The sequence below is a fragment of the Delphinus delphis genome, chromosome 2 (assembly GCF_949987515.2).
Source record: "Delphinus delphis chromosome 2, mDelDel1.2, whole genome shotgun sequence".
In the NCBI taxonomy this organism is placed as follows: domain Eukaryota; kingdom Metazoa; phylum Chordata; class Mammalia; order Artiodactyla; family Delphinidae; genus Delphinus; species Delphinus delphis.
Window position 1 is genome coordinate 35,140,439 of NC_082684.1, and position 23,791 is coordinate 35,164,229.

The following is a 23,791-nucleotide window of genomic DNA, read 5'->3' on the forward strand; positions in this document are numbered from 1 at the left end:
TATTTTTTTATTAGAATAAATAATCCATAATAGAAAATGTAAAAAGAAAGCATTTAAAAACTTTGTTAGTCAAAGCAAGCCAAACCAACCCCATATATTAGATAACAAGATAATTTTCATACCCTGGTTTCATAAAAACCCTGCCAAAATGGATCTGGGCATGAAGATCAATGTCCAGCACCTGCTTGAGATAGTCCTGCAAATATGAAAAATAATCACTTTACTTTCGAACATTCTAATATCAGACTTTCAAACTTTAAATGAAAAAAAAATAAATTTGTAAGACTGAAATGAAAAGAAACACCTTATTTTAGTGAAGTTGATTTAAGACAAATATCCCTTCATTCCTCATTCATTTATTCATTCAGTAAATATTTACTGAGCACCTGTATATGTTGAGTATCAATCCATGTACAGGGAGATACAGCCTGGAGCAAAAGAAACAATGTCCCTTCCCTCATAAAAGGTACAGTCTAATAGAAGTAGTTAGATAGTAAACCAAGCAACCACATTAACATATAAATCATTACTTGATAGGTTGTTGTCTCTCTTTTAAGACAGATTTTTACGTCTGAGAAAGGATGTTAATAAATATGACTTAAGTAGCTGTGCCTGGGCAGCGAAGCCACATGTATGCATCACACACTATTCTGTCTAATAACTTAAAATGATGCACATTCCTTGAGGAGACACTTGGACATTTGCCCACAGATTACCAAATCTAAATAAGTCAACTAAAAATGTAGGGAGGGAGCTCTAAAACAGAAAGTCAAGGGTGTTTAATTGCTCCAACTTTATATTTTGCTATTACCAACACAACCAACCTAAGGTTATGACCAACCCAGAGCCATCTGACAAAACACGATCTTTGGAAAGGAAAGGCAATACTGCCTTGTAGTTGGTTTTGTAAACATAAAGAAAAAAATTGCAGTTTAAAAAGTTTCTCTTAAGTAATACAACCTCTTGGTCTATTACTGAGTTTCCTGCTCACTAATCCAAGATTCTAGTAACCTACTAAAATTTTAAATATTTCACGTTATGGGACACTTTTATTTTTTTATTATTTTTTTTGCGGTACGCGGGCCTCTCACTGTTGTGGTCTCCCCTGCTGCGGAGCACAGGCTCAGCGGCCATGGCTCACGGGCTAGCCCCTCCGAGGCACGTGGGATCTTCCCAGACCAGGACACGAAGCCGTATCCCCTGCATCGGCAGGCGGACTCTCAACCACTGCGCCACCAGGGAAGCACGGGACACTTTATTTTTAAAAGCTGTTTCCTTCTATCTCCACAGCCTCAGCCAACATCATCTCACCTGAATTACTGAAATAGGTCTCTCTGCCAACACTCCTGCCCTCCTCCAATTTATTCCCGCCACAGTAGTGAGAGAGGCCTCCTGGAAACAAATCTGATCAAATCAATATATAATACTTCAATAACTTCCTGGTTTCCAGAAACAAGTCTCAGCTTTTAAATATCATAGCTAAGATTCTTGTATTTTCTAGTCCCCTTTTGCCAATCATTGCTCTTATCAGGCAATCCTTTTCCCACCAGCCCAATTCCTCTTCCTTAATCTCTCTCTCTCTACATTCCAGCAGGACTATATTGCTGTCAGTTTTTACACTTTCTTGCCTCAAATCTTTGAAAATGTTCTTCCTTCCGTTTAGAAAACTCTTTCTTTCCACCCTCCTCTCTCTCAATCTCTGAGATGACTCTCAATCTCAGTCATCTTCTCAGCCTCCCTGAATTCCCAGGGCTGGATAGTAGATTGATTAGTATTTATTTTTAGGTTATATTATTAGATGCAATAATTTAGAATTTACTTGATGAACTGATCCATGTACATATATGAATAGGAAATGTCCCTCCACCTAATATCTAGTAATCCTTTTTATCTTAATTTTCTCTGATATCAAGAGAGTCATACCAGCTATCTTTCCTTGTAACATTTTTCTCATCTTTTACTTGCAATGAGCTGTGTCCTTATATTTAAGGTGGGTCTCTGATAAGCATCATGCAATTGGTTGTTTTTTAAAATCCAGAATGACAATTTTTAATTGGAGGACTCAGTCCATTTACACCTAATATAATTATTGCTATATTTGGGGTTTAAAACTATTGCCCTCCTATTCATTACCTATTTGTCACTTTTGTTTTTATTTCTTTTTCTTCTTTCATGTCTTCTTCCAATTCACCAAAATTTTTTGTTATTTAATTTTCTTTTTCTTCTATTTGTTAGTTACACATTCTCTTATTATTTTAGTGGTTATTTTAGAGATTACAACATGCATTCTTAACTTACTACAATCTATCATAATTTGGTATTTTTATCACTTCCCAATGTAAGAACTTTAAAACATGTTAACTCCATCCATTCCTCTTTCCTTTTTGTGCTATCATATACTCTATATACATTATAAATATGTGTGTGTGTATATATATAACTATTATATATATACATTCTACATATACTATACAAACAATATATACTCTATATATTCAATATATATTTATATACATTTAAACCTCAAGATAACAATTCATTTACATTTACCCACATATTAACCCTTTCCTTTGCTCTTTAGTCCTTTCTACATTTTCATGCTTCCATAATCTTTCCACCTGAAAAACTCCCTTTAGGATAGGTCTGTTCAGTTTTTATCTAGTTCAGTTCCACACTAGCTTTTATTTTCTTTCAGCATTTTACAAATGCCATTCCATTGTTCTCTCTCTTTTATGTTTTAGAAGTCCTGTTTTGAACACATTGATTTTGTTTTTATTTTTTTAATATTTTATTTTATTTTGGCTGTGTCGCGTCTTCATTGTGGCATGTGGGAATCTCTCTAGTTGTGGCGTGCAGGTTTTCTCTCTCTAGTTGTGGTGTGCGGGCTCCAGGGTGCATGGGGTATGTAGTTTGCGGCACATGGGCTCTCTTGTTGAGGCGTGCAAGCTCAGTAGTTGTGGTGCGTGGGCTTAGTTGTCCTGCAGCATGTGAGATCTCAGTTCCCCGACCAGGGATTGAACCTGTGTCCCCTGCATTGGAAGGCAGATTCTCTACCACTGGACCACCAGGGAAGTCCCTCCATTGTTTTCTGAGTTCCATAATTTCTGTTTAAATCATTTGTTAGTTCTATTTTTGGTCCTTTGAAGGTAACATGTCCTTCTGGTAAGATGTTTCTCTTTGTCCTTGGTTTTCAGTAGTTTTGCTATGACTACCTACGTATGGTTTCTTTGTATTTATCCTGCTTGAGATTAGCAGAACTCCTTGAATATCTGGCTTTATGTCTTTTATTAGTTTTGGAAAACTCTCTGCCAGTATCTCTTAAATATTGCTTTTGTTCACTCTCTCCTTTCCTTTTGGGACTCCAGTTACACATATGTTACACCTTTCACCAAATCCCATATGTCTTTTATGCTCTTTTCCATATTTTTTCCAAATTTTCATTTAGTTTTTATAAATAGATTCTAATTTTCTAGTGAAATTCTTTGTCATTTCTTTTTCTTAAACACATTAATTACAGTTTTTAAAAGTCCATATGAGGCAATATAAATGTCAGGACCATTTTTAGGGTTGTACTATCTTGTTTTCCCTTCTAAATTTTTAGTTATTTTGTGCTATTTCTGGTAAAGTCCAAACATTATATATGAAAAAAATTCAGAGGTTTTGAATGATGATCTATTCCTCCAGAAAGAATTTAATTTTTTCTGGCAGCTTAACTAAGATTACCTTGATATAATCAGAGACTGAGATAATTTGAGGCTCAATTGCAGTCTTTGTGAAGACTGCTTTTTTTTCCAGTTTGTCCTTATTCTTAGATCACGGCACTTCAAGGGTTTAAACTGAAAGCCTGAGGTATTTGCCAGGGTCCCTCCTCCATGGCAGGTCTTGAACTCTTAAGACTTTTGAAAACTCTGCTTATTTTCTTAGCCTTTTAGCTATTCTGTTATGCTTAGATTCTTGACCTCTTGACCATTACATCATCCCCTGTCCCTCCTGGCTTAGGAGTTAGTAAATGCCTTGAGGAAATATATGGTGAAGAATTCCAGTTCAGCCTCTCTGTGGTTCACTTTTCTCTGAGATCTTGGTGCCTTGAATCCCATCTGTCTTGGTTGTTCTCTTTGGACACCTTTTTCTTATTCTTTAAAAAAATTTACATAGCTTTTATCTATTTATTTTTAATAAATTTATTTATTTATTTATTTTTGGCTGTGTTGGGTCTTTGTTGCTGTGCACAGGCTTTCTCTAGTTGCAGCGAGTGGGGGCTACTCTTTGTTGCGGTGGGCTGACTTATTGCGATGTCTTCTCTTGTTGCGGAGCATGGGCTCTAGGCACGTGGGCTTCTGTAGTTGTGGCACGGGGGCTCAGTAGTTGTGGTGCACGGTCTTAGTTGCTCCGCGGCATGTGGGATCTTCCTGGACCAGGGCTCGAACCCGTGTCCCCTGCATTGGCAGGCAGATTATTAACCACTGTGCCACCATAGCTTTTATAGTTGTCCTTGGCGGGAGAGTTGGTCCAAATAAGCCACTCCATCATAGTAGAAGCAGAAATCTCCAGGCCTTTCTTATGTGTTCTTATAGTACTATGTCCTCCTGACATCATACACTTAAGTAATACTGCAGTTGCCTGATAACAGATATGTATCCTTTATTGTACTATAAAGTTTGTGAGATCAGAAACCCTCTGTATATATATAATGAGTCCATGGTGATTAGCACATGACTTTCATTCATTCGCTAGTTCAACAAATATTTTTGAGTGCCTACTATGTCTGAGGAATTCTATTTGTGCTAGAGATTTAATAGTGAACAAGATACATATGGTCCCTGGCACAAGGATGTCCTGTTATAGTTTACTGGAGGAGGAGGAGACAGCCTAAAATAAAACAACAAATAAAATAACTATAAAGTGTGGTACATGCTATGAAGGAAAAAAGCAGGTGCTGGGATAGGGAATAACGGTATGAGGTGGAGAATAAGGAAAGGCCATTTTAAAAGAGGTGGTGAGGACGAGAAGGACTCAGCCATGAGAAGTGTGGAGGGATGAGAATTCCAGACAGAGGAAAGTATATATACAAAACCTTCAAGAGCAGTAAAGAGTGTGTCTAGAACTGAAAAGACAATGGAAGGTAGTGAATGAATAGGAAAGAGGCATAAGGGGAGGTTGGAGAGACAGGCAGAGGCCACACATGCAGGGCCTTATGGGTAATGATACAGAATTTGGAAAGCATATATGCTCACTACATACTTGTTAAACGAATGAAAGTATTTTATTTTTCTTGAAAAAAAAGCATTTCTGTTGTAAAAATGCCCCTTTTCATTCTTTCTGAACATGAAGAAATGCTTCATGTTTCTTGTGATGGAAAGTTTGTACCAGACATAGCAATAAAAGCTGAGAATCATCACTGTTCTTAAGTTTTTGTCTACCTATAGAAGCAGGAAGGACCTCTGTCTGATGTTCTGAAAGCTAGATCCAGATAGGAAGAAGAAACACGAATGGATGAAGGAGACAGGTCTTTCCCTCAACTCAAGTAAGAACGAACAATGTCAGATAAATTATGAAAGACTTTGAAATGGGCAAAAAAGATTATTGGATATCCAAACAACCTTCTGGGTTATTTGTGCCTTTCATTGTCTTTGTGCTATTTTATAAAAATTAAGCTGTAGAAAACTGCTGGTGAACATGATTAGTATCCAAAGAAATGCAAATTAATTCTGTTGGTGGCAGTGTAATTGATTATTCTCCTGTGGATATAGAACAGTTCTGCATCCATTAGCAGACTGATTTCAGCATTTCTGATTACCTATAGGTGTCTCTGTTCTTTGAATTCTTAGAATTCTTAGAATTCTTGCAACATCTTACTGGTTCCCTCATTAATTAATGAGTTAAATAAAATCATTGACACATGTTCATTTTATAAAATAAAAAAATATATGAGATTCATGATTTTATCTTTAAAAAACTATACCTTAACAATTCTGAAGGCTCCACTGAGATGCCGTATTGATTTATCTGACAAAACCAAGTAAACTCAATTGCCAGAAAAGTGCATTTTATGGGTGGCTTAAACCTGCATACATCATTCTTTGGTTTCTGGAGTGTATGCCAAGGAGTAATAAAACCTGAAATCTGCTAACTTTGGGTTTCTCTATTTTTGCCTCCTCTATTAATTTTGGTTCTATGCATGGCCAATAAGGTATTCCCCTTTGTAGCATCAATGATTGAGAATTCGGTTTTATGGTCTGACCATTTGGTGATTCCTATAAATGGGTGATTGAAATCCATTCTCTGTTAGGTAAGAGAAGATAGAGAATCTGGTTTGTTAGTCTTTCTTGTTTGTTTGTCTGTCATTTTGAGCCTAAACCAATTAAGAATTTTGTGACCTCTAGGAAGGAAAATAGCTCTTTATTTGTAGACTAATTTTGTTTGTTTGTTTGTTTCTGTGTTTACTCTTAATCTGTGGTTGAAGTTGTAGAGCTGAAGCTGTATTTTGAAAAAAAATTTTATTTATTTATTTATTTGGCTGCGTTGGGTCTTAGTTGTAGCGCTCGGGATTTTCATTGCGGCAAGTGGGCTCTTCATTGCGGTGCGTGGGCTTCTCTCTAGTTGTGGCATGCAGGCTCTAGAGCACACGGGCTCAGTGGTTGCAGCATGTGGGCTCTCTTGTTGTGGCACACAGGCTCTCTAGTTGCGGCGCACAGGCTTAGTTGCCCTGCGGCATATGGGATCTTAGTTCCCCGACCAGGGATCAAACCCACGTCCCCTGCATTGGAAGGCGGATTCTTAACCACTGGACCACGAGGGAAGTCCCTGAAGCTGTATATTCTTTATGTGGTTGTGTGTCTATGTGTCTGTGATCCAGGGAAGGCATTTATCTTGTTTTGTGAGTGTGAAATGTTTTCCTATTTCTGGAGGGTATTCATAAATTATATGCCTGTGAGACCACCATGCACAGTGGGCCTTCCTCAGAGTATGCTGCAGATTCAGGGTGTCCCCTACCCTGGCTCTCTCCATTTGAATTTGAATGTGATGGAGGTGTTGCAGGGGAAACACAAGAGCCTCTCATCCCCAACTCTCTGGTTTAGCAGGACATGAAGAGAAGAGCCCTGATCTTAGGCCCACAATAAAGTTTGCTTTGCCAACGGGGAGAAAAACGAACACACCGAAACACTTCTAATGTCTCTTAAACTAAAGATACTCTATTCTGATTCATTTAGAGAGATAAGTACTTACATAAATAGAATATTCCTAAAGTTCCCAGATAATAAGAAAATTTATCTTATACTATTTTAAATATGCTGCACTAAAAAAAATTCTTCTTATAATTTTAAGAATAAAGTTCACATAGTTAAGGTAAATCTCTGGCAAATGAGACTAGCTTAATTATTTTGGTTAATAAGCAAACCCAGCCATGTTCTTTCTCTTATCAGTGTTAAGTAGGAAAATACATTTTATTTTGCTTGGGTTTGTTTTTTCCTAAAATTATATAGGTTACTCATCAAAGAGTCTAACGCTATTCTTATATAATACTTAAGATTGTGAAAAATCTAAAATTTGGTTCAATGAAATAGAATCATTATTCTGACAAACTTTTAATTTCAATAGTAATTATGTTTGTAGAATGTCAGCTTGAAAATAATTTTCAAGATTTTTAAGTAATTTAAAATCTTGAACAGTTATTAAATTGATTACTTAATGAATAATCATGAGATACCTTGATTTCTAAGTACAATAGGATACTCGATCACTGCTTACTAAGCATGACTTTTAGTTAATACATTATACTTTGCTTCTTATTTTAATATGCCATAGAAAGGATATATCTTTGGGCCGTGTTAATGAGTATGTTTTCATTTTTGCTACATTAAGAAGGTACAAAGGGGATGTGTGTGGCTGTACAAAGTTGTATTCTGTGTTTATGAACTTTGCTAGTCCGCTAAAATGCTTACATATGATTTGTCAATGATTGATGCCCCCTAATTTTTGCTGTGAAATAGAAATTAGTGATTTTCTTAAACATTATAATAAATATGGGTGGTTGCAATTATGTTAGAAGTAATCATGACAGACAAGTAAACTATGCACATTCTTTCACTTTTCAGGAAAAAAAAATATTTAAAAAAAAGTCCAATACTCAAAATACTTGGTCTCAGGACCCTTTACATGCTCTTAAATTAAAATCCATTAAGGATCTCTAGAGCTTTTGTTATGTGGGTTATGTCTATCGATATTTACTGTATTAGAAATTAAAACTAAGAATTTAAGAATATTTATTTGTTGGTTCATTTGTAAACAGCAGTGATGAAGCTATTTCATGTTAACATAAGTAACTTATTGTTTATACATTGTTTTATAATTTAAAAATCACTTTAATGTTCAGCTTAATAGAAGTCAGGTGGATTCTCTTATTTGCTTCCATATTCAGTCTGATGAGATATTATAGATCATACAGTCACTGGAAAAACTCACTATACAGTCATGAGAGAAGGAAAATAAAAAAGTCAAATAAAGTCTTAGTTTTATTATGAGAATAGATTTAACCTTGCAGACCCACTTAAAGAGTCTCCAGGACCCTCTTTGGTCTGGAGACCACTCTTAGTTCTAAAGTAAAGTGTCAGTTTGTTCCAACATATAAAAAAAAGCATAATAAAGGACAAAACTCTGAAAATGACTTTGATTTGCCTTGGTTTAATTACCTGTGTTTGAAATGAAGCTGAGAAATATATTAAAATTTTAGTAAGTTCACTCAGTTTTGACGAGCTTACTTCTTTGCTTTACTGATTAATGCTTTCCCTATGATATGTAAGGTTATTCTTTTTGTGTAATATGCCTTTTTGTTTATTTTGTCTTTGATTATTTAAGGAAATAAAGAAGTATAGAACAAAGGTTCCTAATTTATGAATGAGCCAATATTATTTATGATCATGTTACCTTCTATGCTTGTTTTCAAATATTTTATTGTTGCTTTGAAAAATTAGGTAACCAAGTATGTTTCTTAGGTAGCTATGATCCTATCTTAATCAGGTGCCCAATTTTTTTTTTTTTTTTTGACAACTCTTTTTTGCCTTCTAAAGATCAGATCTAAATTTAGGAAAAAAAATTTTTTTCAGAATATCTTCAACTCCTAAAACTATGTTTGAAATTTCCTAGAGGGCCCGTAGAAAGTCACGAAGATTTGTTCTTTCATCTTATAAAAAGAGAAATTAGAAATAGGTTTGTTTGATATGTTACTGTTACAGGAGTTTCAGAGGAAGGGAGTTACTGTTACATCTGAGAAGAAAGGCTCACTGTGCTCTAGGTTAGGTTTATGCAGGTAAAATGTCATTAATATAATGTTTCAGAAATTGTATGCTTTATGGGAAGTGTCTGGAGATTTGACAATGCCCTTGCTGTTCATAATATGTTTTCACCCTCAGGGGAAACACTGACCAAAACTTTTATGAAATAGTTACCTACTGTGTACCAATAGAGAATCTCACTTATCTTCTAATATTATTGGTTACAGTAATAAATTAAGCACAGGTATTAAATATCTACTAGCTAAGGAAAGCCTCTGTTTTACTTTGATGCTGGCCTGAAGGCTCTGCTATATAAGCTACAGTAAATAGTTTGTGTCTGCAACAAAGAGACTCAGAGCACTAGGGAAAAGGACAATCATAGGTATTTTGAACTATTGATGCTTCAAAGAATAGTCTCTAGGGTACAGGCTGCTGAGGTGATATAGCTTAGATAACTTTTGTACAGTACCAGTGGACTGAGTCAGGAATCCCAGGACTCTTTAGAATGAAAACAGATGGTTTCAAGAAAGCAGACTGCTAACCCAAGATCCAGCAGAACAAGAAAACCATGGGACTAAATGAAATGTTAAGGGAAATAAAAAATATTTTAACAAATTATTTATTTGTTTGGAATATTGTTCATTAGTTTTAATATTCTATTGCTATATGGCTGTAGATGTGTAAAACAAACTCAAGGAGACCTATATGGTTAATTAATACTTTTGTTGCTAAATAATCAGGGCAAACCTATGAGACCAGTCCTTTTCTGTGATCAGTAATGATCTTTGTGATTATTTTGATCATATGGGGTGGGGGAGACACTATTAGGAAAAATTAAGAGACCTTGAAATAGGAAGAAACAATTATTTGATGTCCAGTCTAGCGTATCCTTATCGATTATCTACACGTTTCATTGTCTTTGAGCTATTTTACAATTCTGTACGTGCTGGAAAATTTATAGTAATGCACACAATTCTTTAGTTTTTAGGGCAGAAAGCAGATACTGTTTACCTGAAACTTTTGGTGTTTTATAAAAATGAAAACTCTTCGCAAAGGCTATGTGAAACAGGAGGAGGTGGGGGTGGGGAGAGATTTTGAGGGAAGCAACTATGGAAGAGTCATTTCTCCTTGGCTGAGAAGAGGATAGAGGTCTGTGGGTCCCACAAGCAGCAGGGGCCCCTTTCCTCTGCCCTAAGACTCCCAGTCTCCCCATAATCCCAGTGCTATTAGTATGGCCCAAAAGAACAAAGATCTGAGATCTAATGGCATGACAAGGACACTCTAGATGTGTCCAGCGAAGACTGGTGACCAGATGTGTCTCCTTGATGCTCTGTTGCCTCTTAAGCCCCTCCCAGTTCTTTGGCATAATTTTGGGAGGCAATTAGTCCTACAGTGGCTTAAATAAAATTTCCTGCCAGTTCTGTAGCATAGGTACTCACAGTAGAATTTAAGTTGAATCACATAAATAAATTTCTTGTGTACCTGAGTTTCTGCACTTAAAATTCATGCGTACTACATAATGCTTCTGGATCTTTCCTTGACTAACTTCCCTGTCTTTTCAGTGACTGGTTTTCAGGCTCTGCCCTTGGGCTGAAGCAGATGTTCTCTCTCTTACACTTTTCTTTCTTTCTGCTACTGAGGTACACTGGAATTCTTTTGGGGACTAGAATTTGCAGGCTGGCGGGAGTTTGCTGCATTGATGCTTTCTCTCTTTCTTCCTGGTTCTTCTTTCATATGATTCCCCCTCAAGGAGTTAGGAAGGACAATTATTAGCTCCTATGGAATACTCTGGGATGCCCAGTTCCTAAAAATCTCCTTCCTAGTAAATTAAAGGTTCAGTGTAAGTATCTTACCACACAGAGAGTAAAAAAAGAAAACCAATATGCTTTACTATATTGGCTGTTGACCTGTGAGCAAATCCCTGGGATAAATGACATCTTAATAAAGAAGGTTAAGGTCCAGAAGTGTTCTGTTCTTACCATAGTTGAGCCACAATTGCCAAGCCTATGTAAGCTATAAGCTTGTTGCCTCTTCAGAAGTACTGGAAAAGCAAACTTCTGGTCTGCCAAATAGGTACTGTCCCATAATTAAGTTCATTAGCAACCAAGATAAGTTTTATATGAAATACTCCCTGGAAATAAGAAATTGAAAATTTAAGTACTCTTAACTTCAGGGTTTGCCCTCGTGATGCTCAGAGCACATCAGGCAGTTTGATGGTAATGATAACAGACATGTTGCAAATTATTTCTTATAGCTTTGCTACAATGCAGACCTCAGCCTAGCCTTTGTGATCTTGGGAGAGGACTGCAGCAATCTGCTCTACCCAGGGCTCAAGACCTCTAGGAGACTTTGAGGGAAGACTGACCCGGCAATCTGTCTGCTATGAAGAGAATACCTATCTACATTTTAACACCTTCACTCCTGGATTTAATTTGAGATGGTAAGCTCTCTGACTTATCTGCACTGCATACCTTTTAGAATGCCCAGAAATTTCTGAAGCCCTGTGGATTTTCAGCTTTGTGGGAGTCTGGTTATGGATACCAGATGACTACCACACCACTGTTAATCAACTGCATACTTCATGAACCTCATTTTTTCATACCTTTTCCCCCATGGACACACCCCCTGATGTGATGATGACATCAGCACGACTGATACCCTCATTCAAGGCATTGAGTAAGTCATCTGGGCTGGAAAAAAAATAAAGACAAATAAATTAACACACAAGGAAAATATTTTAAATATAGTGCCAACTAAAAACTAGACCACCTATTCAACGAGTAGGCATTAACATGAGTACAGCACAAAAGTCTGTATGAAGTGGGAATCAAAAAGGTCTCTGCACAGTAAAAGCATAACTCATTGTGGAGAAAGAAACTTGTAAGTGTGGAAATAGTAGTTACTGGTACTTTCACAGGCTTTTTACTCAAAAAGGCAGTATAATGAGGGGAGACAGTGAGGTGTGGATAGGCTGCCTAACAATCCCAGTTTGCCTAGGAATATCCCAGATGTAGTGCTGAAAGTTACATTTCCTAGGAAATTTCAGGCACACCAGGACAGTCGATCGCCCTAGGTGTTGGAGACTTAGGACTCTTTAGAGGGAATATGACTTAATTTAGTTAGGCCTTGAGAAATGGGCTGAATTTTTACAGGTGGGAAGGAATGGGAAAGGGCCTTGTAAGCAAGAGGATCGGACTGTGATGAAGCCTGTGGTGTTCTCGATGAATGGGGAAAATGAACTGCTTGAGTGAGGGACCTGACTTGGAACGGCTGGGATAGGTAGTGTAGGGCATGATTTTGGAGGGCTCTCAAGGTCAAGAATTTGAACTTCATCTAATGGGAAAAGGGTGGGGGGGTCCCTAAAAATATAAAGAGCCAGTAGGTGTTTATTGGGAAAAAGGTAGAGAAAAAAAGAACAAGGAAGGCAGAGACAGTATGAGATGTTTTGAGAGGATAAAGGGACAGGGTGAATGTTAGGGATTGAAACTAGTGAGATTCCTGACAGTCAACTGAAAAGACAAGTGCACCAGGCCCTCTGATTGTACAGATGGAAGGCCTGGGAGGAAGGATGGCGTGAAATCAACAGTCTTATCCTATTGATGTTAGAAGGGTTGCAAAGGCCTAACTTGAGATTAATCAAGTGAGAAAAAAACAAAATGCCAACCATCAGGGTTTCTGGAGGGACAGGAAATCAGGCAATAGCTGAAAGGGACTGTTTAGTCACAATTTTAAATGCATACAAAGCTACTGGGCAATGTGCACTGTACTTGCATTTACCTTCAAATGATGGAGTACAGAAAAGGTGCCTTTTGAGGAATATTTGTTCAGCCTAAACCCTTGTTTTCTAAGAACTTTTTACCCTGTGGAGAAGGGAGGTATTTCCCTTTCTCCTCCATAGACATCTAACATGTACATTTAAAAAGGGAACCATCCTGGCTTCTAATGCTCTAGTTCTTGTTTTTAGTCCTTCCTGAGGCATATTCTTGGTCTTGTGCTCCAGGAGACAACTCTTCCCATAAATCCCCCCCTTTGCTTAAACTAGAATCAGCAAGTTTTTGTTAACTTGAAATCAAATGATGTCTCAATGGGATAGCATATGTTCTCCCAAATCTCTCATGGTAGTGAAGTTTGTTCATATCCTTTTCTCTTGATGCATTTTTTCATGGGAGGATGAGGAGGAGGGAGAGGAGATGAAGGAGGAGGAGGAAGAGAGGAAAAGGAGGAGGAGGAGGAGATTTGTAACTAGCACAAATTTTATCCAGGGGTGACAGAGGTAAGGAGAGGAACTTGGATCTACCCAAGAGGCTCTTCAGGAGACAAAGTTGGGAGGTGGCACATTACAGAGATTAAGAGTGTGAACTCTGGAGTCAGACTGCCTGAGTTTAAATCCTGGTGCTACTACCTGCTAGATGTAGAACCTTGGACAAGTTGCTAAACCTTTCTTTGCCTTAGTTTTCCATCTGTAAGGTAGGGATAGTATAGGGTTGTTATGTGGGTTAAGTAACATAATATATATAAGTTTGTGGGATAGTACCTGGTACAAACTGAGTTTATAAGAAAGGTTGGTTGTTGTTGTTATTACTGTGGTACTGACAAAAGTTATCATACAAACCTAACAACCTGGCAGAGTTCAACTTTAGCATATTTGACTGTTTTTATTTAGGAGAATATCTATGACTAACACAGAAGAAAATCATAGATTGGACCTCAAATACATTCATAGAACTATATGTGAAAAGCCCAAAGGGCTCAATAAATAAGCTAGGCCTGGTTCCAGCCTGAATAGTTCCATTTACTATTAGGTTCTCTTACTGACTCTAGATAAAATTCTCCTGCTCCTCAAGCACTGCCCTGTCCATGAGTGTACCAGAGGTTGTTTGGCTTTGGTGAGCAAGTTCCCAAGGAGACAACAATAAAAGTTTGAAATATGGCTCACATGAGGTTCAATCTATAACACAGGGATCCTTTGAAATCATCCAGTTAATTGCTTATGCAGCCAAAAAGATACCCAGGTATTCAATGAAGGTAGGATCTATGTGTAAAACATTAAAAAAACAAACAAACTTAAAAAAAAATCCCTGACATGAATTTTGAAGCTAATTTGGTTGGGCAAACATCTTGGAAGAATTATATTAAAAAACGGGTGTATTTTTGAACTATGTATTTTGAACAGATTTTTCATCAATCTTTTTCATTTAGCTTTAGGGAAAAAGATAACAAATTATTCTTTTGTACTGCAATACTATAAGATATGTATGTGATGGATTCCTGATCACTGCATGCCCAGCACTCTGGTCCCCTTGCCTTGCTGAATCATTAAGCTGAGCCAATGGTTGGCCTATGGAGTAAATGGGAAAAACATCACAAACACAGGGTGATGTGGGATGTGATTCAGGTGAAGGGACAATGACTATTATCAACATAACATATAATTTTGTGTTAGTATAAGAGACATTTGCTAATTTTACCAATCTTACAATATTTAATTTATAGCTTGTCAGCTCTACAGGATTATGGCAAAGTCATTGGAAACAAAGCAGCAGTGACATACACATCAACATCTTTGTAGGTGGGTAAAGTTCCTGGGACAGGCTAGCTGATGGCTGCAAATAAACATACTTTTCAGTGATTTTTTTTCCCCCTTATTCCTTGTTTTCATATTATCTGGGAAAGACTTTTTCCTATTTTGTAAAACTGCAGAGTCATCAACTCTTCACATGATATTTTCTAACTTGCAGAAATAAACTAAAAGGAATTTTATATCAAGCAAGTCCTTACTGTAATTTATTATGTTTCAAAGAATACACTCAATGCTGCTTTCTTCTCTGTGGCTGATGGATTCACAAAATCACCAAATCTTAAAATTGGAAAGGTCTTTGGGGGTCATTGTGTTCAGTAGCAGAGCTAGGAGCATTCTTTGGGGCTTGCCCTTCTCTATCTCCCTCTGCCCATCTCTTTAACTCTACTTTCAGTTGCATACTTCTGGTGTGTGGGACCTAGTAAGAGATCATAGCTTACAGGGACAGGGACCAATGTATGGCAACTGTCAGAGGATTTGTAACTTCACTTATACTGCATGATATAACTCCATTTATTATTTCACAATAAATCTCTGAGGTAGATTGAACAGTATGATTATGCCTATTTTACAGAAAAGGAAAGTGATATTCAGAGAGGCAAAGTAGCATATTAAAGGCTAGGCGGAGCAGTAAGTGGCAGAGCTAGGACTAGAACCTCTGTTTCCTTGTCGAGTGCCTAAGCAGAGTGACTGTCTAGTTTTTTCAGGCATATGATATGTCATACAAGGAAAACTCTCATGAGAATGGACCGTTATGCAAAAGCATAAAACAGAGGATGCTAAGGCAGCAGGAGAAGATCTGTCTGGAATGACAAGAAAAGTGCATCTGTGAACGTTAGTTCTGCGGAATGAAACAAACATAGTTCTGAATCCTATATTCAGATGAAAACTAAATAAGATTTTGATTAAACATAACTTAGGGCTTGCTCACAAGTCATAAATTTGCTCTCTTTTTTTTTGTGATTCATATTTTAAATGATGAAATAATTCTCACATAAGATAACAGTATAACACCCATGTATCCATCTCTCAGATTTGACAAATGCTAATATTTTCCCATATTTATTTCATATTCCATCCCCCCAACCTTTTTATTTTTAAGAACTAAAAACTGAGTTTGCTTCTAAGACTAAGAGATTACTCTGAATAATGATAAAAAATAGGTAGCAAGGATTATAATCATGGATATTATAGTAGGATAAAAATAATTATGATTTTCTCAGTTTTGTTAAATAGAGAGCATAGCATATTAATTTTCGCAACGATAGGAGAGTAAAATGAAAACATAATATGACCTTATATGTCTTATATATGACATTACTTCCTATATATAAGATCAGTTGATATTTAAGAAATAAAATTAATGACAATAATTCTCTTGTTTTAAAAGAACAATACACTGTCACACTTATGTGTTAATTTTACAACTCTATGATGTAGGCAGGGCAAGAGAGGTCAATGAAATTCACAGAGGTAGTAACAGGTTCAAGGTCACCTATGTTCACTCTACTATTCTTTTAAACTACAGTAGTATTCACACTGTGAAAGACACTTTGTTATATACATCGTCAGAAAAGTTATCATTTTTATCTAAGTATATAAATATTATTTGTGTATGCCAAATAGTGACGATCAAAAACCAATAACTTGTATTTTTTACATTTGAAATATCTTCTCACCATTGCCACTCGAAGGGATGTTCAATTAAGCAGATTAGTAAGTTTTCTAGGTATATACCAGTAGCTTCCCTTTTCTCAAAGAACAGCAGATCTTAAAGGGATATTGTGATATCATTTAATTCTTTCTTCATTAAAAACTGCAGTTTTAATTAGATTTGAAAGGTGATTAACCATTTCTTTAAAGATAAATCTAATACTAGCATTAATCTTGATTTACTAACACTTTCTATCCATTTTCACTTGAAATAAGTACCTACCCATGGTTCTCTGAGAGTACCAATATTATATGAAAACATTCTATAAGAGCATTGATTTAGTGCTAAATGCTAGAAATTTAAGTACTCGGTGACAGAAAACAGACTGTCAACTGAAGCCTGAGTGTGTCAGGGCCTAGAATCCAGTTTTGTCTCTACCGCTGAGATGACTTTGAAAAATGAACATCATTTCTTGGGGTCTCATTATCCTTATCTGTAAAATGAGAACATTTGGACTAGGTCCTTTCCATGTCTAACATTCACTGATTTAAAGCACTAGAAGCTGATTGGGATGCAGTTTAAGCACAAAGGTATTATTTTTAAGTTGACCCAGAAGTCAACTTAAAAAATACTAAGACTACCCTACTTACTTAAAAACTACCCTACTTACTTAAAAAACTACCCTACTTACTTAAAAAATACTAAGACTACCCTATCCCTAACAACTGGGAAAGCCCAAACCTTCATAACTAAATGTCCAGGAAGCACAGCGGCTTCAATAGAAGACTGGCAGCTTGCTATTGCTGCTTTGCCAATTCAGGAGTTGTGACTTCCATGCCTTTTACCACTTTGATGCTCTTTTCCACTATAACTACATTCCTGTCAGGTCTATGGCACCCTAGCAGCTTCTTGAGGGCTGAGGGTGAATACAACTCTCAGTAGGTAAAGGAAAATACCAGCAATTTAAGCTGCCAGCAACTGGAGGGTGGAAGAATAAGAACGATAGTTAGGATGGCTCTTAGTGAAATCAACATGTTGGGGGAAATAGATAATTTTAACAACAACAAAAACAACACACAATTAAAGCACTAATGGAGATTCATTTACAACCTTAAAAGGATGTTCTGGAACAAAAAATATAATTTTCAAAATTTAAAATTTAGTAGATGAAGGTGAATATAGTCTCTGGTGAAACTCAATTAGTGGCATGGAAAACCAAGTAGTAGAAATGTCTCAAAGAGATGTACAAAAATATAAAATGACACAAGTCATGCAGGAGATGATAAGAAATTTGGAAGACACAGCAAGACACTGACATATTATTAATAGGAATCCCATACGGGAAAAAAGGAACTGATAGAGGGGGAAAATAGAGGAAAATTTCATTTATTTGTAATGACTTGGGCTTGGAGATTGAAAAGATTTACTAAGTTCCAGGTAAGACTGACAAAAAATTATAAACCTAAAAATGTCCTGGTTAAATTTTATAATTTCAAGGATAAAGAGAATATCTTACAAGCTGTCAGACAGAAAGATTAAATTTACTAACAAAGAAAAAAGATACTGGTTTTGGACTTCTTACCTACAATACTAAAAACTATAAAACAGTAGATTAATATCAACATGCTCTAAGAAAAAAGGCTTGCAACCCCCAAATCCTATATCCAGTCAGACACCACTCACCTGTCAGGACAGAAGAATAATATTTGTGAAAATGTAAAAATTTAGATAATAAATCAACAAGTAATGTTCTGGAAAAATGACTCTAAATGAAAAAAAATTAACCAGATCAGAGACCTCAAGATAGGGGAAGATGAAGAGTAGAGAAAACACTAGTAAAATACACACATATTTATAAACTATATAACTAAATCTAAATGAATAACAATCAAATAAACTGGGGGATTATAATATATGTACTAAACATGGATTTCCCAGAAGTTGTAGAGACATACTGCAAGAGAAAACTTAGTAATAGTCTAGATTTAAAAGCATTATCTCAGCAATGCCTAAAAGTTGAGGGAGTGGGAGGAGATGGGAGAAGTAAAAGTTTTCTCAAAGTCTCATTGGTGTAGGATGTGCATGGAGGAAACGGGAAGGCCTTGTAGGAGGGATATAGTGAGCACCTTTTAAAAATATAATAGTGGAGAAATGAATATTTGATTATTAGTATCAGAAATTAGAAGGAAAGCATGAGGGGGATGGTAGAGTACAGCACACCTTCCAAAATAATGAGTGAAAGGAAACAAATAGCACCTGGATCAAACCAATAATAGGGAAAAGGACAAAGAAGAAATAACAAAGTTCTATTAATAGTAAAAACAAAGTAAGATGGAAGGAAAAAATATCAAGAGAATAATATATAGAAAACTTCATGGTAAAGCAAAATGAACGTCAAGCTAGGATCAGGGTTACAGTAAGGCAAATGCAAGATTGAGTTTTTTAAAGCTCAATTCCCATTTGGATGTTATTTATGAGGGATACACTTAAAAGAGATGAAAGAATAAAAATGAAAGGTATGCCCAAAAGACACCAGGCTAATATAAATATTCAAAAAAGCAGGAATGGCATTTTAATGTCAAAGTGGAATTTAAAGTCAAAAGAATTAAAAAGGATAAAGAGAGGAAACTAATTGTGATAAAAGGCAAATGTACAAAACTGATACAATAATATATGACTGCCTCACAAGTCACGTTCTCATTTTATCTAGGCTTCTTGACTGATCTACCAAATCCCTGCACATTGTAGGCACTCAATAAATGAATGAACACTGGCCTCAAATTAATCTCTCCACAGTAGCTTTGGGAATAAATAATGTACAATATTTACAACTATAATGATATTATGGGCAAATAATATTATCTGTGGCTAGAAGAGAAGATACTACTAACATTTACGTAATCATAAATAGTACTTTCTTTGAGAGGATGTCATGTAGAAGAGGGAGTCAATTTACTTGGTGTTGCTCCAGGCAGAATTAGAACTAATGGATAAGAGAAACAGGGATAAAGACTTTGGCTCAGGGTAATAGAAAAACATCCTTGCCATAACAGCCATCCAACAATAAATGTTCTCCTCATGAGGCAAATAATATCTTTCTCACTAAAAGCATCAAACAAAAACCTGATGGCCAGCTGTTAGAAATTTTCTCTAACACCTCCACTGAGTAAAATATTGGAGAAGCTAACATCAGAAATTCCTTTCAATTCTAAGATATTGTATTCTATGGAAATACCAAAATTTATATAATTAACACAATGACTATTGTCTCTTCACGTATAGACTGAACCAGAGATGGAGAAACTGATGCAGGCATTGTAATATAATACTCAGCTTGTAGATCACACGTGTCTCCCTCTCACTTTTTGGACATCAGGAACATTTGACTATTTGACTTGAGTGAAAAAAATAGAAGCATTTTTCCTCCCCCAAGCTATGACATTCACCTTCATCTTGGAAGATGGTCACCAATAATAATAACAACTCTTCCTAGAGTTGTAACTTAGTTAGATGTCAAAAAAGCTTAAAGTTAATAGAAAGGTAGATAAAAGAGAAAGAAGTATGTATATCTCAAAATAAATCTATCAGAAAATGAATGTGGCTTTCTCAAGACTTTACATACTAATCAGTTTCTGTGAAGGAGGAATATGTCTAGAGGGTATGATATCTTTTGACTATTATATCTTCTCAGATTTCAGTGGGTATTGGGGGTCCACTTTCAGTTCAGACTCTGCTTTTTAAAATTTCTATCTGGAATAGGGCCAAGATGGCAGAGTAGGAAGACCCTGAGCTCACCTCCTCCCATGGGCACACCAAAATCACAACTATTTACAGAGAAACTATCAATGAGAATGACCTGAAGACTAGCAGAAAATCTCATTGGCAAAGGCAAATATACAGTAAACGTAGTAAACCAACCACTCATAAAGCTAGTAGGAAGCTTAAATGAAAAAAGTAGTAAAATCATCTATATTCACAGTAAGTAGTTAAGGATATGCAAACAAAAATATAAAATATGATGTCAAAAATATTAAACATGTAGGGGAAAGTAAAAATGCAGGGTTGTTAGAATGCATTTGAACTTAAGAAAGCATCAACTTAAAATAATCATGTATATGTGTATGCAAACCTCATGGTAAGCACAAACCAAAAATCTATAAAAGATACATATACAAAAAGAGAAAGGAATCCAAACATAACAATAAAGATAGTTATCAAATCACAAGGGAAGAGAGAAAAAGAAGAAGAGAGGAACAAAAAAGACCTACAAAAACAAGTAACAAAATGGCAATCAGTACACACCTATCAATAATAACTTTAAATGTAAATGGATTAAATGCCCCAATCAAAAGATAGAGAGTGGCTGAATAATTTAAAAAAAAAACAACCATATATATGCTGCCTGCAAGAGACTGACTTCAGATCTAAAGACACACATAGACCAAAAGAGAGGGGATGGAAAAAGATACTCCTTGCAAATAGAAAAGAAAAGAAAGTTGAAGTAGCAATACTAATGCAAGACAAAATGGACTTTAAAACGGAGAATGTTACAAGAGACAAAGAAGGACATTACATAATGATAAAGAGATCAATCCAATAAGAAGATATAACAATGTAAAACATATATGTACCCAACATAGGAGAACCTAAATACATAAAACAAATATTAACAAACATAAAGAAATTGATAGTAACACAATAGCAGTAGGGGACTTCAACACCCCACTCACATCAATGGACAGATCACCCAGACAGAAAATTAATAAGGAAACATTGGCCTTAAATGACACATTAGACCTGATGAACTTAGTTGATACATACAGACCATTTCATCCAAAGCAGCAGAATACACATACTTTTCAAGTGCATGTGGAACATTCTCTAGGATAGAACACATACTAGGTCACAAAACAAGGCTCATTAAATTTAAGAACACTGAAATCATATCAAACATCTTTTCTGACCACAACACTATGAGATTAGAAATTAACTATAAGGAAAAAAACTGCAAAAAAAAAAAAAAAACCCAAACGTGGAGGCTAAATAATATGCTACTAAATAACCAATGAATCACTGAAGAAACCAAAGAGGAAGTAAAAAAGTACCTAAACACAAATGAAAATGGAAGCACAACAACCAAAAACTATGGGACAGAGTAAAAGCATTTCAAAGAGGGTAGTTTATAGTGATATAAGGCTATCTCAGGAAACAAGAAAAATCTAAAATAAACAACCTAACCTACACCTAAAGGGAAACTAGAAAAAGAACAAACAAAACCCAATGTTAATAGAAGGAAAGAAATATAAAGATCAGAGGAGAAATAAATGAAATAGAGACTAAAAAAGCAATAGAAAAGATCAATGAAACTAACAGCTGGTTCATTGAAAAGTTAAACAAAATTGGTAAACCTTTAGCCAGACTCATCAGGAAAAAAAGAGAGAGGACACAAATAAATAAAATCATAAATGAAAAAGAAGTTACAACTGACACCACAGAAATACAATAGTTCATAAATGATTATTACAAACAATTATATGCCAATAAAATGGACAACCTTGGAGAAATGGATAAATTCCTACAAACGTACAATCTCCTAAGACTGACTCAGGAAGAATTAGAAAATATGAACAGACCAATTACCAGTAATGAGATTGATTCAGTAATTTAAAAAACTCCCACCAAACAAAAGTCCATTAACAGATGGCTTCACAGGTGAATTTTATCAAACTTTTAAAGAACCATTAATGCCTATACTTCTCACATTATTCCAAAAAAACTGAGATGGAAGGAATGCTTCTGAACTCATATATGAAGTCAGCATCATCTGATATCAAAACAAAGATATCACACAAAAAAGAAAACTATAGGCCAAAATCACTGATGAACATAGATGCAGAAATCCTCAATGAAATATTAGCAAACAGAATTCAACAATATGTTAAAAGGGTCATATATCATGATCAAGTAGGATTTATTCTAGGGAGGCAATGATGGTCCAATATCCACAAATCAATTAATGTGATACACCACATTAACAAACTGAAGAATAAAAATCATATGATCATCTCAATAGATGTAGAAAAGGCTGTTGACAAAATTCAACATCCATGTATAATAAAAACTCTCAATAAAGTGGTTACAGAGGCTACATACCTCAACATAATAAAGATCATATATGACAAACCTACAGCCAACATCAGACTCAATGGTGAAAAGCTGAAAGCATTTCCTCTAAGATCAGGAACAGGACAAGGATACCCACTTTTATTCAACATAGCATTGAAAGTCCTAGCCACAGCAATCAGACAAGAGAAAGAAATAAAAGGGATCCAAATTGGAAAGGAAAAAGTAAAACTGTCATTGTTTGCAGATGACATGATACTATATACAGAAAATCCTAAAGACACCAGCAAAAAAACTGTTAGAACTAATAAATGAATTCAGTAAAGTTGCAGGATACAAAATTAATATACATAAATCTGTTGTGTTTCTATACACTAAAACAAACTATCAGAAAGAGAAATCAGGAAAATAATCTCATTTACAATTGTGTCAAAAAGAAAAAAAATATCTAGGAATAAAACTACCTAAGGAGGTAAAAGACCTGTACTTGGAAAACTATAAAAACATCTATGGAAGAAATTAAAGATGACACAAGTAGAAAGATACACTGACTGTGTCCATGAATTGGAAGAATTAATATTGTTAAAATTACCATACTACCCAAGGCAATCTACAGATTTCATGTAATCCCTATCAAAATACCAACGGCATTTTTTCACAGAACTAGAATAATTTAAAAATTTGTATGGAAACACAAAAGACTTTGAATAGCCAAAACAATCTTGAGAAGAAAAACAAAGTTGGAGGTATCAAGCTCCCTGATTTCAAATTACACTACAAAGCTTCAACAATCAAAACAGTATGGCACTGGCACAAAAACAGACCCATAGATCAATGAAATAGGATAGATGGCCCAGAAATAAACCCAGACTTATGGTCAATTAATATACGACAGAGGCAAGAATACACAATGGAGAAAAGACAGTTTCTTCAAAGAACGTTGTTGGGAAAACTCGACAGTTACTTGCAGAAGACTCAAACTTGCCTAATTTCTTACACCATATACAAAAATAAACTAAAGATGGATTAAAGACCTAAGTGTAAGACCAGAAACCATAAAACTCCTAGAAGAAAACATGGGCGGTATGCTGTTTTACATTGGTTGTAGCAATATTTTTTTTGGATATGTTTCCCCAGGTAAAGGAAACAAAAGCAAAAATTAAC

The 23,791-nt window shown here is 35.6% G+C and overlaps 1 protein-coding gene across 9 annotated transcripts in view; it reads right to left on the reverse strand.

Annotated features, from left to right (window-relative positions):
- Window positions 1–23,791, reverse strand: part of GPHN (gephyrin) — a 626,216-nt gene that overhangs the window by 17,535 nt on the left and 584,890 nt on the right. For all 9 annotated transcript variants that reach the window (XM_060004380.1, XM_060004374.1, XM_060004382.1 and 6 more), the window contains 2 exons: window positions 11,875–11,962; window positions 123–196 (listed from right to left, as the gene is read on the reverse strand). In XM_060004380.1, the coding sequence (XP_059860363.1) occupies window positions 123–196; window positions 11,875–11,962 (162 nt within the window). The remainder of the gene's footprint in view (window positions 1–122; window positions 197–11,874; window positions 11,963–23,791) is intronic.